This window comes from Phalacrocorax carbo, chromosome 26 (genome assembly GCF_963921805.1).
Source record: "Phalacrocorax carbo chromosome 26, bPhaCar2.1, whole genome shotgun sequence".
Lineage (NCBI taxonomy): Eukaryota > Metazoa > Chordata > Aves > Suliformes > Phalacrocoracidae > Phalacrocorax > Phalacrocorax carbo.
Genome location: NC_087538.1, coordinates 4,723,081 through 4,733,891, shown reverse-complemented (window position 1 = coordinate 4,733,891; position 10,811 = coordinate 4,723,081). Strand labels below are relative to the sequence as shown.

The 10,811-nt window shown below is 68.5% G+C and overlaps 1 protein-coding gene across 1 annotated transcript; it reads left to right on the top strand.

Moving 5' to 3' along the window:
* The first annotated feature begins 197 nt into the window (after window positions 1-197).
* Window positions 198-10,793, top strand: GTF2H4 (general transcription factor IIH subunit 4). The gene is made up of 13 exons (XM_064474003.1): window positions 198-368; window positions 1,652-1,756; window positions 2,550-2,681; window positions 3,392-3,488; window positions 3,590-3,678; window positions 4,862-4,970; window positions 5,085-5,153; window positions 6,764-6,847; window positions 7,120-7,252; window positions 7,508-7,638; window positions 9,578-9,625; window positions 9,772-9,850; window positions 10,530-10,793. Exons 1-13 carry the CDS (start codon window positions 229-231, stop codon window positions 10,700-10,702), a joined length of 1,389 nt encoding a protein of 462 aa, XP_064330073.1. The 5' UTR covers window positions 198-228; the 3' UTR covers window positions 10,703-10,793.
* Window positions 10,794-10,811: the final 18 nt, after the last annotated feature.

The window sequence follows — 10,811 nt, the reverse complement described above, 5'->3', positions numbered from 1 at the left end:
TGAGGGCGTGGTTTGGGGCGGGGAGGGGGCGTGGTTTGGGGCGGGGAGGGGGCGTGGGCAGCGGCGGCGCGGCGCGGAGCAGGGCGGGAAAGACAGGAGGCGGGGCTACGGCGGTGATTGACGGGCGGGGGGGGAGCGCCCTCGCCGGTGGGGGACGCGTGGGACAGGGGGACACGGGGGACAGGGGGACACGGGGGACAGGGGGACACGGGGGACAGCGGGGTGCTGATGGAGGCCGCCCCCCCCCCGCCCCGGCTGCAGCGGGGGCAGCTGCAGTGTAAGAACCTCCACGAGTTCCTGCGGGGGTTGAGCCCCCCCGTGCTCGATCGCCTCTACGGGCACCCCGCAACCTGCCTGGCCGTCTTCCGGTGAGACCCCCACCCACCCGGGGCACCCTGACCCCCCCTCAGCCACCCCAAACCCCCCCTTGGGGACCCTCACCCCTACTCAGCCACCCTGACCCCCCCTTGGAGCACCCCAATCCCCCCCCTACAGCCACCCCGAACCCCCTGGGGCACCCTGACCCCCACCCAGCCACCCTGATCCCCCCTCAGCCACCCCAACCCCCCCCTTGGGGACCCTCACCCCCCCCCAGCCACCCTGACCCCCCCTGGGGGACCCTCACCCCCCCCAGCCACCCCAACTCCCCCCTTGGGGACCCTGATCCCCCTTGGGGCACCCTGACACCCCCCCCGGACACCCCAATCCCCTTCTCTACCCCATTGGAGCCTCCTGATCTCCCCTGAGGTGGGGGGGGCACCCATGGGTGACCGTAGGGGGTGTTTTTTAGGGTGGGGGTGAGAGGCACCCATGGGTGACCGGGGGTGATTTTTGGGTTGGGTGAGGGGCACCCACGGGTGACCAGGGGGGTGATTTTGGGGGTGGGGGTGAGAGGCACCCACGGGTGACTGGGGATTGATTTTGGGGGGTGGGTGAGGGGCACCCATGGGTGACAGGGGTGATTTTGGGGGTGCGTGAGGGGCACCCACGGGTGACAGGGGTGATTTTGGGGTTGGGTGAGGAGCACCCATGGGTGACAGGGGTGATTTTGGGGGTGGGGGTGAGAGGCACCCACGGGTGACTGGGGATTGATTTTGGGGGGTGGGTGAGGGGCACCCATGGGTGACAGGGGTGATTTTTGGGGTGCGTGAGCAGGCACCCACGGGTGACAGGGGTGATTTTGGGGGGTGGGGGTGAGGGGCACCCACGGGTGACAGGGGGGTGATTTTCGGGGTGGGGGTGAGGGGTACCCACGCGTGACTGTGGATTGATTTTTGGGGGTGGGTGAGGAGCACCCACGGGTGACAGGGGTGATTTTGGGGGTGGGTGAGGAGCACCCACGGGTGACGGGGGCGGTGTTTTTTGGGGGGTGGATGAGGGGCACTCACGGGTGACAGGGGTGATTTTGGGGGTGCGTGAGGGGCACCCACGGGTGACGGGGGGGGTGTTTTTTGGGGGGTGGATGAGAGGCACTCACGGGTGACAGGGGTGATTTTGGGGGGGCGTGAGGAGCACCCACGGGTGACGGGGGTGTCTTTGGGGTGGGGGTGATTTTTGGGGTGTGTGAGCAGGCACCCACGGGTGACGGGGTGCCTTTGGGGGTGGGTGAGGGGCACCCACGGGTGACGGGGTGCCTTTGGGGTGCCCCCAGGGAGCTGCCGGGGCTGGCGCAGGCGGGGGTGATGCGGATGCTGTTCCTGGAGCAGCCGGTGCCCCAGGCCGCCGTCGCCCTCTGGGTGAAGAAGGAGTACAGCAAGTGGGTGCTGGGGGGTCCTGGGGGCGCTGGGGGAGGCTCTGGGGGGTCCCTGAGGGTACTGGAGGGGTCCCTGACGGTGCTGGGGAGTCCCCAGGGGTCCTTGTATGTGCTGGAGGGGTCCCTGAGGGTGCTGGGGGAGGCTCTGGGGGTGCTGGGGGGTCCCTGAGCATACTAGAGTGGTCCCTGAGGGGCCCCATAGGGTGCTGGGGGAGGCTCTGGGGGGTCCCTGTGGGTGCTGGGGGAGGCTCTGGGTGGTCTCTGAGGGTGCTGAGGGGTCCCTGAGGGTGCTGGGGGAGGCTCTGGGGGGTCCCTGTGGGTGCTGGGGGAGGCTCTGGGGGGGTCCCTGTGGGTACTGGGGGGGCCCTGGGGGGTCCCTGAGGGTGCTGGGGGAGGGTCTGGAGGGGTCCTTGTGGGTGCTGGGGGGTCCCTGCTCTGAGGGGTCCTTGAGGGTGCTGGGGGAGGCTCTGGGGGGGTCCCTGTGGGTGCTGGGGGAGGGTCTGGGGGGGTCCTTGTGGGTGCTGGGGGGTCCCTGCTCTGAGGGGTCCTTGAGGGTGCTGGGGGAGGCTCTGGGGGGGTCCCTGTGGGTGCTGGGGGGTCCCTGACGGTGCTGGGAGGGGGGTCCCTGTGGGTCCCCAGGGATCCCAGTGACTGCAGGAGGGTCCCTCTTGGATTTTGGGGAGGGGGGGACCGCAGGGATCCCTCGGGGTGCAGGGGAGTCCCCGGGGGTCCCTGGGTGGGTGGGGGGGGGGGTGATGGGCTAAGCGGGACCCCTCCCCACCCCGGGTGGGCGCAGGGAACAGGCGGAGAGCCAGGAGGTGCTGCTGGCGCTGCGGCTGTGGCACCCCCACACCCTGCCGGGGGGGCTGCCGGGGGTCACCCTGCACCCCAATTTCCGTCAGAACCTGCGGGTCGCCCTGCTGGGGGGGTGAGTGGGGGGGGGGCGCGGGGGGGACACACGGGGTGACGGGGGGGTAGGGGACGTAATTTGAGGTGATGGGGGGGTAACTTGGGGTGACGCGGGGTGGGAGGGGGTAAATTGGGGTGACAGGTGTGTATTGGGGGGTAATTTGGGGTGATATGGGGTGGGGGGGTGATTTGGGGTGACACGGGGCAGGAGGGGGTAACTTGGGGTGACGGGGGGTGGGAGGGGATAAATTGGGGTGACACGGGGGTGGGAGGGGGTATTTGGGGTGAGAAGGGGGTGGGAGGGGGTAAATTGGGGTGACAGGGGGTGGGAGGGGGTATTTGGGGTGAGAAGGGGGTGGGAGGGGGTAAATTGGGGTGACAAGGGGTGGGAGGCAGTAATTCGGGGTGACACAGGGTTAAGTGGGGGTCATTTGGGGTGACGGGGGTAGGAAAGGGTCATTTGGCGTGATGGGGGGTAGGAGAGGGTAATTTGGGGTGACATGGGGGTAATGGGGGGTGTAAGCAGGGGTGTAGTGGCGGATAATTTGGGGTGCCATGGTGTAATGGGGGGTACTGGGGTCACGAAGTGGGGGGGTGATGGGGGTGCTGTGGGGTAACGAGGGGAACCCGGGGTAACGAGGGGGTTTAGGGGGGTACTGAGGTTTTGGGGGGTCCCGGGGGCGCGGGGGGGGGGTTATTGGGGGGCTGATTTAAAGGGCCGGCGCGCAGGGGCAAGGCTTGGTCGGACGACACGAGCCAGCTGGGGCCAGACAAGCATGCCCGCGACGTGCCGGCGCTGGACAAGTACGCCGAGGAACGCTGGGAGGTGAGTCTGGGGGGGGGTTTGGGGGGGTCTCGGGGTACCCCCATATCCAGGGGGTCCTCGAGGACCCAGATATCCACTGCCCCCCCCCCCCTCGATTTTAGGTGATTCTCCACTTTATGGTGGGGTCCCCCAGCGCGGCCGTGAGTCAGGATCTGGCCCAGCTCCTCATTCAAGCTGGGCTCATGAAGAGGTGGGGGGGGGGGGGGGAACTGGGGGGATTTTGGGGGGGCCCGGAAGGATTTTGGGGGGACCTAGAAGAATTTTGGGGCACCTAGGGGGAATTTAAGGGAGCAGAGAATACCCAGGAATGGATCTGGGTAGGGGGTGGGGGGCAAGGAAGGGGGTTTTGGGGGGGGTCTCAGGAGGGTTGAGAGCCTGGGGAAGGGGAGTGGGGGGATTTGGGGGGGCTCTGGAGGAATTTGGGGGGGCCCAAGGAGGAAATTGGGGGGGCAGAGGAGGCCCAAGAGTGGATTGAGGGGGGGACAAGGGAGGATTTTAGGGGGGGTCTCAGGAGGGTTGAGAGCCTGGGGAAGGGTTGGCGGGGGCCATGGGGGGATTTGGGGGCACATGAGGGGTTTTGGGGGGGCCTGGAGGGGTGGGGGGGGCTGGAGGGATTTTGGGGGGCCCAAGGAGGAAATTCGGGGGCCAAGGGAAGCCCAGAATGGATTTGGGAGGGGCAAGGGAGGATTTTGGGGGGGGGTCTCAGGAAAGTTGACAGCTTGGAGAAGGGTTGGGGGGGGTTATGGAGGGATTTGGGGGGGGGCTGGAGGTTTTGGGGGTGCTGGAAGGTTTAGGGGGGTCCAAGAAGGAAATGTGGGGGGGCAGGGGAGGCCCAGGAATGGATTGGGTGGGGGAAAGAGACGGTTTTAGGGGGGTCTCAGGAGGTTTGAGAGCCTGGGGAAGAGGTTTGGGGGAGTCCCCAGGAGTCTGGAGAGCCACGAAGGGAATTTTGGGGTGTCCTGGAGGACTCGGGGGTCCCTGGGAAGGATTGGGGGGAGGCTGGGGGGGTGATTTTTGGGGTTCAGGTGTGAATGAGGAGGCCAAGAGGGATCGTTGGGGTGATTCTATAGGGTATGGGGGTCCCAGGCAGGGATTTTGGGGGTCCACAGGGTGGGTTTGGGGTGCCTTGGGAAGAATCGGGGGGCCCTGGGGGTATTGGGGTCCCAGGAAAGGATTTGGGGTGACCTTTGGGGGACCCCAGGTGGGATTCGGGGGGTCCCCCGACGCGCTCAGGGCAGGATCAGAGAATCCCTGCAGAGGCGGGTGGCTCGGGGCAGGGGCGCGTGGCTGGTTTTGGGGTCCCCCACTGGCTTGGGGACACCCTTTGGGGTTTGGGGGGGCCCCCCCCTCATTTTGGGGGTGCACCCACACAGCGAGGGGGGGGAAGCACCGTGCATCACCTCGGCCGGATTCCAGTTCCTCCTGCTCGACACCCCCGCCCAGCTCTGGTACTTCGTCCTCCAGTACCTGCGGGGGGCTGAGGTGAGATGGGGGGGGTCCCCCTAAACCAGGGGGTCCCCCAAAACCGGGGACCCCCCCAAACCATCCCCCAGTGTCCCCCCAAACCTCTCACCCCCCACCCTCCCTCCTTTTCAGGCTCGGGGCATGGATCTGGTGGAGATTCTCTCCTTCCTCTTCCAGCTCAGCTTCTCCACCCTCGGCAAGGTGGGGTACCCCGACATCTGGGGGGGCCCCCCACCCCCTGCGGGGGGGCTGTGGGGGCCAGGGGGGTCCCCGGCATCTGGGGGGGGGCCCAACCCAGCCTGGGAGGGACCCATGTGTCAGGGGAGGCCCCCCACAGCCCCTGGTGGGGGCTATGGGATTTGGGGGGACCCAGGGATCGAGGGGGGCCCCCCACCCCCGCTGGGGGGGGTGCTGTGGGAGTTGGGGGGCACCCAGGTTTCTGGGAAGGTGACACCCCACCACCCAACGACCCCCTTAGATTGTTCTGGGGAGGGCTGGGGGTTTACTGGGAGGGGGAACTGGGGGTTACTGGGTGTAACTGGGAGCCCCTGTCCCCAGGATTACTCGGGGGGGGGGGGCTGGGGGGCGTTAGGGGTTACTGGGGGTTACTGGGGGGTAACTGGGAGCCCCTGTCCCCAGGATGACTCGGGGGGGGATGGGGGGCGTTAGGGGTTACTGGGGGGGTTACTAGGGGTTACTGGTGTAACTGGGAGCCCCTGTCCCTAGGATTACTCGGTGGGGAGCTGGGGGGCATTAGGGGTTACTGGGGGGTTACTGGGGGTTACTGGGGGGTAACTGGGGGTTACTGGTGTAACTGGGAGCCCCTGTCCCCAGGATGACTCGGTGGGGGGCTGGGGGGCGTTAGGGGTTACTGGGGGGTTACTGGGGGTTACTGGTGTAACTGGGAGCCCCTGTCCCCAGGATTACTCGGTGGGGGGCTGGGGGGCGTTAGGGGTTACTGGGGGTTACTGGGGGGTAACTGGGAGCCCCTGTCCCCAGGATTACTCGGTGGGGGGCTGGGGGGCGTTAGGGGTTACTGGGGGGTTACTGGGAGTTACTGGGGGGTAAGTGGGAGCCCCTGTCCCCAGGATTACTCGGTGGAGGGCTGGGGGGTGTTAGGGGTTACTGGGGGTTACTGGTGTAACTGGGAGCCCCTGTCCCCAGGATTACTCGGTGGAGGGCTGGGAGGCGTTAGGGGTTACTGGGGGGTTACTGGGGGTTACTGGGGGGTAACTGGGAGCCCCTGTCCCCAGGATTACTCGGTGGAGGGCTGGGGGGTGTTAGGGGTTACTGGGGGGTTACTGGGGGTTACTGGTGTAACTGGGAGCCCCTGTCCCCAGGATGACTCGGTGGAGGGCTGGGGGGCGTTAGGGGTTACTGGGGGGTTACTGGGGGGTAACTGGGAGCCCCTGTCCCCAGGATTACTCGGTGGGGGGCTGGGGGGTGTTAGGGGTTACTGGGGGGTAACTGGGAGCCCCTGTCCCCAGGATTACTCGGTGGAGGGCTGGGGGGCGTTAGGGGTTACTGGGGGGTTACTGGGGGGTAACTGGGAGCCCCTGTCCCCAGGATTACTCGGTGGAGGGCTGGGGGGCGTTAGGGGTTACTGGGGGTTACTGGGGGGTAACTGGGAGCCCCTGTCCCCAGGATTACTCGGTGGAGGGCTGGGAGGCGTTAGGGGTTACTGGGGGGTTACTGGGGGTTACTGGGGGGTAAGTGGGAGCCCCTGTCCCCAGGATGACTCGGTGGCGGGCTGGGGGGCGTTAGGGGTTACTGGGGGTTACTGGGGGGTAACTGGGAGCCCCTGTCCCCAGGATTACTCGGTGGAGGGCATGAGCGAGTCCCTGCTCACCTTCCTGCAGCACCTGCGCGAGTTCGGGCTCGTCTTCCAGAGAAAGGTGACACGAGGGGACACGGTGACACGGGGGGGGGACGTGGGGTGACACCGGGGGGTGACAGCGGGTGACGCAGGGGGGTGACGCGGGGGCACGAGGGACACACAGGGAGGGGGACGGGGGGGGGGTGACAGGACCCCCGAAGGGGTTGGGGCTTGTCCCCATCGCCGCGGCCGCGTCCTTGATTCCTCGGCACCGTCGGCGTCACCTCCTTGTCCCCACCCTGGCCGTGTCACGTCCGTCTGTCTGTCCCCGTGTCCGTCCGTCCCCCGTAGCGCAAATCCCGCCGCTTCTACCCCACCCGCCTGGCCATCGCGCTGGCCTCGGGGACGTCGGGGACCCCCCCCGAGCCCGACGCTCACGGCTTCATCCTCGTCGAGACCAACTACCGCATCTACGCCTACACAGGTGGGACCCCTCCCCTCCCCTGTCCCCAGGGGGGTGACACAGAGGACGCAGGTGTCCGTCCGTCCCCTTCCCCCCGTCCATCTGTCCCTCGTCCCGTCTGTCCCCCACATCCCTTGGTGTCCCCGATTCTTCACCTCTGCCTCCCCCCGTCTCTCCTGTCCCCCCTCCTTCCCGGGTCACCCTGCGCCCCGTGTCCCCTTGCCCACCGTGCCCCCGCGTCCCCCGGCGCGTCCGTCTGTCCGTCCGGCCCCTCAGACTCGGAGCTGCAGATCGCCCTCATCGCCCTCTTCTCCGAGCTCCTCTATCGCTTCCCCAACCTGGTGGTGGCCCAGGTGACAAGGGACAGCGTGCAGGCGGCCATCGCCAACGGCATCACCGCCGACCAGGTGGGGACACACGGACATCGGGGACCCCTGGGGGTGCTGGGGACATCGGGGCGCCTCCCGGGGGGGTATTGGGGTGCCCCTGGGGGTGCTGGGGGACCCTGGAGTGCCTCCCAAGGGGGTGCTGGGGACCTAGAAGGTGCTGGGGACATCGGGGTGCCTCCCAGGGGGGTATTGGGGTGCCCCTGGGGGTGCTGGGGACATCGGGGTGCCTCCCGGGGGGGTATTGGGGTGCCCCTGGGGGTGCTGGGGACCCTGGAGTGCCTCCCAGGGGAGTATTGGGGTGCCCCTGGGGGTGCTGGGGACATCGGGGTGCCTCCCAGGGGGGTATTGGGGTGCCCCTGGGGGTGCTGGGGACCTTGGGGTGCCTCCCAGGGGGGGTATTGGGGTGCCCCTGGGGGTGCTGGGGACATCGGGGTGCCTCCCAGGGGGGTATTGGGGTGCCCCTGGGGGTGCTGGGGACCTTGGGGTGCCTCCCGGGGGGGTATTGGGGTGCCCCTGGGGGTGCTGGGGACATCGGGGCGCCTCCCGGGGGGGTATTGGGGAGCCCCTAGGGGTGCTGGGGAGATCGGGGTGCCTCCCAGGGGGGTATTGGGGTGCCCCTGGGGGTGCTGGGGACCCTGGAGTGCCTCCCAAGGGGGTGCTGGGGACCTAGAAGGTGCTGGGGACATCGGGGTGCCTCCCAGGGGGGTATTGGGGAGCCCCTGGGGGTGCTGGGGACATCGGGGTGCCTCCCAGGGGGGTATTGGGGTGCCCCTGGGGGTGCTGGGGACATCGGGGTGCCTCCCGGGGGGGTATTGGGGTGCCCCTGGGGGTGCTGGGGACATCGGGGTGCCTTCCGGGGGGGGTATTGGGGTCACCCTGGGGGTGCTGGGGACCTTGGGGTGCCTCCCGGGGGGGTATTGGGGTGCCCCTGGGGGTGCTGGGGACATCGGGGTGCCTCCCAGGGGGGTATTGAGGTCCCCCTGGGGGTGTTGGGGAGATTGGGGTCACCCTGGAGGTGCTGGGGACATCGGGGTGCCTCCCAGGGGGGTATTGGGGTCACCCTGGGGGTGCTGGGGACCTTGGGGTGCCTCCCAGGGGGGTATTGGGGTGCCCCTGGGGGTGCTGGGGACCCTGGAGTGCCTCCCAGGGGGGTATTAGGGTGCCCCTGGGGGTGCTGGGGACATCGGGGTGCCTCCCAGGGGGGTATTGGGGTGCCCCTAGGGGTGCTGGGGAGATCGGGGTGCCTCCCAGGGGGGTATTGGGGTGCCCCTGGGGGTGCTGGGGACCCTGGAGTGCCTCCCAAGGGGGTGCTGGGGACCTAGAAGGTGCTGGGGACATCGGGGTGCCTCCCAGGGGGGTATTGGGGAGCCCCTGGGGGTGCTGGGGACATCGGGGTGCCTCCCGGGGGGGTATTGGGGTGCCCCTGGGGGTGCTGGGGACCCTGGAGTGCCTCCCAGGGGAGTATTGGGGTGCCCCTGGAGGTGCTGGGGACATCGGGGTGCCTCCCAGGGAGGTATTGGGGTGCCCCTGGGGGTGCTGGGGACGTTGGGGTGCCTCCCGGGGGGGTATTGGGGTGCCCCTGGGGGTGCTGGGGACATCGGGGTGCCTCCCAGGGGGGTATTGGGGTGCCCCTGGGGGTGCTGGGGACGTCAGGGTGCCTCCCAGGGGGGTATTGGGGTCCCCCTGGGGGTGCTGGGGACCTTGGGGTGCCTCCCAGGGGGGTATCGGGGTCCCCCTGGGGGCTACTGGGATGCCCGAAGAGTTGCTGGGGACACTGGGGGTATCTCAGAGAGGGATTTTGGGGTGCCCTTGGGGGTGTTGGGGGTCCCCCAGGTGGTTCTGCGGGGTGTGGGGGTGCCCCCAGGGATATTGGTGTCCCCCATGAGGATGTAGGGGGATATTGGGGTGCCCCAGGGGATATTGGGGTGCCCCCCACTAACATCCCCCCCCTCCCCAGATCATCCACTTCCTCCGCACCCGGGCGCACCCCGTCATGGCCAAGCAGGTGGGTGCCCGGACACCAGGGTTCCCTGGGAGGTTTGGGGTGGGGGGGGGTCCCCAACACCTGGGTGTCTCCCCCTACCTCGGTGGGGTTTGGGGGTGGGGGTGGGTGTCCCCAAACCGGGGGTCCCCAATGATTTGCACCCCCAGAGCCCGGTGCTGCCCCCCACCATCACCGACCAGATCCGGCTGTGGGAGCTGGAGCGGGACCGGCTGCGCTTCTCCGAGGGTGAGGGGCCGGGGTGGGGGTGGGGGACACCCCACGGCGTCCCCTGGGGTCTCCGGGGTGTCCCCAGGGTGGGAGGTGACATCTCTGGGGTGTCCCCAAGGTTTTTAGGGGGGTCCCCCCGGGGGGGAATGGGTGTCCTCTAGGGTGTCCCCAAGGGGGGGGGGACGTGGCAGCTCTGGGAGGGGACACCGAAGGGGAGGTGGCAGTTGTGAGGGTCCCAAAGGTGTCCCTGATGTCCCCAAGGTGGGGATGACAGCCCTGGGTGGGTCCCTGAGGGGAAGTGACAGTCCCTCGGGGGGGGGTGACAGCCCTGGGGGGGGTCCCTGAGGGGAGGGGACAGCCCTGGGGGGGTCCCTGAGTGGGGGTGACAGTCCCTGGTGGGGGTTCCCTGAGGGGAGGTGACAGTCCCTGAGGAGGGTGACAGCCCTGGGGGGGTCCCTGAGGGGAGGGGACAGCCCTGGTGGGTCCCTGAGGAGGGGTGACAGCCTGGGGGGGTCCCTGAGGGTGGTGACAGGCATGGGCGGGGGTGTCTGAGGGGGGTGACAGACCCCCAAGGAGAAGGCGGCCACCCCAGGGGCCCCCCGCAAGGTGACGGCGGGTCCCCGGCGGGAGGTGACAGTCCCCGGAGGGGGTGGGTGTCCCCAAACCTCACTGACACCCACCCCCCCACCCCCCCCAGGGGTGCTGTACAACCAGTTCCTGTCGCAGGTGGATTTCGAGGTGCTGCGGGACCACGCGCGGGCTTTGGGGGTGCTGGTGTTCGAGAACCCCGGGCGGCGGCTGATGGTGGTGACCCCCGGCGGGCACCCCGACGTCAAACGCTTCTGGAAGAGGCAGAAACACAACGCCTAACGCCGGCGGCACTGGGAGGGACCCCAACCCGCACCCCCCTGCCCCCCAAAACCCCGGGCAAGTGCATGAGGGCAGCCGGCTTTTGGGGTCCCCCGGTTCCAGGTTGACC

Excerpts from the sequence above, each read along its gene's own strand:
- GTF2H4 (XM_064474003.1), top strand. The coding sequence starts at position 229 with ATGGAGGCCGCCCCCCCCCCGCCCCGGCTGCAGCGGGGGCAGCTGCAG. Across the intron at positions 369-1,651 it reads ACCTGCCTGGCCGTCTTCCG|GGAGCTGCCGGGGCTGGCGC; the intron begins GTGAGACCCCCA and ends GGGTGCCCCCAG. Across the intron at positions 2,682-3,391 it reads CGGGTCGCCCTGCTGGGGGG|GGGCAAGGCTTGGTCGGACG; the intron begins GTGAGTGGGGGG and ends GCCGGCGCGCAG.